We start from the raw sequence: 4,630 nt of genomic DNA on the forward strand, positions 1-4,630 counted from the left end.
TCCTGAAGTGGACACCATGCTATTGGACAAACAACTGCTTCTGTTGCAACTAAAACAAAACTTAGAGAAAGCTCAGCATCACATGAAGCTTACTGCAGATGCAAAGCGCAGAGATGTTCAGTTTAAACCAGGTTATTTGGTTTGGGTCAGACTCCATCCATTTCGCCAGCAATCAGCAGGCCAGAGGGTTTTTCATAAACTCTTCTACCATTACTTTGGTCTTTTTTCGATAGCTAAAAAGATAGGAAAAGTTGCTTATAAGCTTAACCTGCCTACCATAGCTAAAATTCACCATACCTTCCATGTTTCACTTTTGAAACCGTTTCATGGGGATGATACCATTACTGCCTTGCCTTTACCGAATGCATTCACTGGGGGACTACATGTGCTTCAGCCTCAACAGATTTTGGCCTTACGAGTGACTGCTGGAGGAGTTCAAGAGATTCAAGTCCTATGGGATGGTTTGCCTATTGAGAATGCCACTTGGGAAATACTGGAGGAGTTCCAAGTTCAATTTCCTCATTTTAACCTTGAGGACAAGGTTGTTTTTAATGATGAGGGTATTGATACGATGGAAGATCAGGAAGGAGAATCACAAGCAAGAATAGAAGAGGTGGATGTTGCTACCTGTCCAATGCTTGAAGAAGAATCCAATTTAGTTGTTAAGAGAGCTCCACGTAATAGGAGGAAGCCTCTCAGATTTAGAGAGTCAATGTAATAAGTGAACACATGGGTATCACGTGTCTATAGTTACGGTAGTTAGATAAATTAGGGGGGAAATGTAACAAAGCATTCATTCATGACTTTTGACAAATAATAAAAATTCCAATTTCTCTCATCTTTTCTTCGAAATTCTCTCTTTGTCTCTACCCTTTTCTACTAATATCAGAAGCAACCTATCACATTGTTCTTCCATGTGAAATCACTAAAACTGCTTCGGAACTTGTGTTTAGCCGTCCCAATGGATATGCATTAATCATTCCCCTTGGTAAATAAACAGTCTGAATATTACTCCATGACTCTCTCTTCATCCATATATTCCAGCCATTATTATATTTAAGGTCCTCCATAATCGAGAGGCAACCATCGATCACAATAATACTCATCTGTCCCAGGGATCTAGCCAACACTTCTGAAAGCTCCATCTTGCTGAACTTCTCCTTCACCATATTGAAGATGAGTATATAGTTATTAATAGATGAAAAAGCACCTGAATAGGGCATTATTGCCTCGAGAGAAAGCCAATATACATTATCCTGAAAAAATAATGGTTGAGCCTGTGGCGCATTATTGTAAAATCGTAATACTGTGTCTGAAATATTGAAACTTGGTTCCACGAATGAAGCACTAATGTCCCTCCAAACACCTTCGTGAGGGAATACAATTCCACCGCAGGAGGAACGTACACCTTGGATTTGGTGTCAATGTAAAAAGAAGTCACCACCTTGAAATCATTATTCTTGGAATCAAACCCAAATCCAAGCCCAGACCCATACTTCTCATTAGAGTAAGAGAAACCAGAGATTGAGAGTTGGAGGTGTCTCCGTGTCAGAGGATTCAAGAGGACGAAAGTGAAAATATTGTCACGGTATATTTTTTGCGTGAAACATAAGCAAATGAGGCCGTTGAGAGCGCTCACAAAGCGGTAATCAGTATCTTTAGGAAGCGAAAACGTGCATTCGATATCTCGGGAGCATAGAGAATACTGACGACGAGTTGGGTGGTGGACAAGGAAGAGAGGATTGGAGAGTGAGCTTTGTTGAAACAAGTTGTGGCTTTTTATCAATAAGTTCCATGATTTGCACACTACTATACATTTTCCAATGCTTTTGAGCGGTAGGCGATGCAATATTTCCTCCACTATGTCTTCCGGAAGACAATCAGACATTGTTACACCACCTGGATTTGGTATAGCGACCAGCTAACTACAATGAGAGTATAATTAACTTTGCACGATTTCTCCTCCGAGACAAAACCCTAATATTTGACGAAAAGCTGAGATCAGTGAATCCTATTTATATTTATAAATTGATATTTCAAAATCCTTAAAATTTTAAAAGGGTAGGATATTGTAAAATCATTTAGTGTTAGTATCGATACCAATCAATTTCACCATTAGATCGATTATGTTGATCTAACGGTTATATTTATTTCCTTCTGTGTATGATTATAATTTCCCATATTTAATGTGAAAGCATTAAATATGGAAAATCATAATCATACAAAAGTGAAAATAAATATAAAGTATTAAATATGGAAAATCATAACCATACAAAGATGAAAATAAATATAATCGTTGAATCAATATAATCGATCTAACGGTGAAATTGATTGGTAGTAACATTGATAGTAACACTAATTGCATGGTTGTTACGATATCCTTCCTCAATTTAAAAATGTCAAATTTATGATTAGCAATGATGATTTGATTATTGATGTTTTCCTTTTCTGTTCAAAATATTCAATCCACTCAATTTCTTTAGTGAATAAGGAAATAGATAATAATTATAATATGATTATAGATAAAAAAAATTTGGAATAGTTTTTTTTGGACCGGGCCGAATCACCGATTTTCACAAAAACCGATCGGGACACAATAGTTCTGATGCATGGTTGGTCCATTGCTTCACCCAGACCGATTATATGACCAGTTTATCGGTTCCTGGATCGACCCGGCCGAATCGGTCCGGTTTTATTAACATTGTTCTGTACTCCCTTAATTTTCATATTTTTTTTAGTATTTTATGTATAAAATAATATTTTTTTACATAATATATTATTATTAGTATTAATGGGAAAGATTATACATACTTTCTTTTTTTCTTACTACCTCTTACTACCAAATCTTAATCATTTATTTTCGTCAATCTAACGGTTATAATTTATTGGAATTTAATAATTAATTAATAAATGTGACCCAATAAATTATAACCGTTAGATTGACGAAATCAACGGTTAAGATTTGATAGTAAGAGATAGTAAGAAAAAAAGATAATCCGTATAACCTCCCCCTAGTATTAATAGTTAGTCTCTTCCTAAACAATATTTATTATAATTAGTATATTTTATAAATTTTAATAATACTTATAATTTTAGAATTTTATTTTTGTCCCTCATTATAAAAAATCTTGGGTCCGCGACCGGATAGAAATAGTCACGTTAGCATAATAACACAAAGTGAAAAACTAATAGACGGTACAGAATCAAGTTGGAATGTGCAATTTGTCCACTACAAGGACATCTATTTGGAATAGCCCAAACAACTACACGGGCAGAAAAAGAACACACAACCTTACTACTAAAAAATGATTTTTTTTCGACGGAAAAATTCCGTAGAAAATGGTTAAAATTCCGTCGAAAATGAAGTTTTCGATGGAAATGAAGCCGTCGAATATCTCTTGGTGGCTAACAAATTTTTTGACGGAATTCGAGATTCTGTCGAAAATTTTCAACGAAAATTTCGACGGAATAATTTCTGTGGAAAGTTTCAATGGAAAAATAATTCCGTTGAAAATTTTCGACGGAAAATGAATGAAATTCCGTTGAAAACTATTGCCTCAATTTTCGATGAAATTATTTTTTTCGTTGAAATATTTTTTTTATTTAATTTCTCTCTACAAAATTAATACCAATTTATATTTTGCACCTGATAAACAAATATAATGAAAGTAAATAATATATCAAAATCATATTATATTTTTTTTTTGTAAACACGAAATCATATTATCTTAATATAATTATGTGTACAAAGGTCTCTAATATACACTAATGAAAAGTGTCTTATATATACAAAAATCTATACCATATACTAATCAAAAGAGTCCTACATCTATAATTATCCAAGACATAAATTAATCAAAAGGGAAATACATATACAAAAGTCTCTAACGTATACTAATAAAAAAAAGTCCTATATCTATAAATGTCCAAAACATATACTAATCAAAAGGGAGTCTTCGCATAAGCTTCTCCATTTTTTTCATTCGCCTCTGCATCATAGCCATGAGACTTTCCTGGTGCTCAATCCTTTTCTCTTGTTATGTAGCCTTCTCCTCTTGTTGTGCAACACTACCCTGTATGGCCAAGCAAAGTCAAATACATTGTAAGAATGCCCAAGCAAATTCAATGCTTACATGTTACTAAGCATAAAAAAGGATGACCCAGTGCAGTGACTCCCAACCCTGTGTGGTTTGGAAATGTCAAACTGTCATGCACAATAATCAACAAAAGCATGCAATGCACTTGATATTTAAGAAAAATTAAAGCAATAAATGTAGTGGACAAAACGAGATAGAGCCCACATGGGAATTACCCAGCTTCATACTAAGTAGTAGTTTAATATGAATATAAATAAAGTGATAACAAAAAGTGTGCAAGTAAACAAAAAGCAGCTACTTTGACGAAAAAGTCCAACAAATATAATTGCATTTCCTTTTTTTTCAAAAGTTTTCGACGAAATTTCTTTTCCGTCAGAAATCTTCGACGGAATCAAAATCTCGTCGAAAAGTCCAAATAATATAATTTCATTTCCTTTTATTTTTTTTAAAAGTTTTCGACGGAATTCTTTTTCCGTCGAAAAGTCCAACAAATATAATTTTGTTTCCTTTTATTTTTTTCAAAAGTTTTCGAC

At 33.8% G+C, this 4,630-nt stretch overlaps 1 protein-coding gene across 1 annotated transcript; it reads right to left on the minus strand.

Annotated features, from left to right (window-relative positions):
* Positions 1-899: 899 nt before the first annotated feature.
* LOC133287799 (F-box protein At3g07870-like) lies at positions 900-1,888 on the minus strand. The gene is made up of 2 exons (XM_061485477.1): positions 1,367-1,888; positions 900-1,277 (listed from the first exon to the last, which is right to left on the minus strand). Exons 1-2 carry the CDS (start codon positions 1,886-1,888, stop codon positions 900-902), a joined length of 900 nt encoding a protein of 299 aa, XP_061341461.1.
* Between the last annotated feature and the right edge of the window lie 2,742 nt (positions 1,889-4,630).

Source organism: Gastrolobium bilobum, unplaced genomic scaffold (genome assembly GCF_033153095.1).
Source record: "Gastrolobium bilobum isolate Gb01-03AN ecotype WA unplaced genomic scaffold, APGP_CSIRO_Gbil_v1 utg7986, whole genome shotgun sequence".
NCBI classification, from domain to species: Eukaryota; Viridiplantae; Streptophyta; class Magnoliopsida; order Fabales; family Fabaceae; genus Gastrolobium; species Gastrolobium bilobum.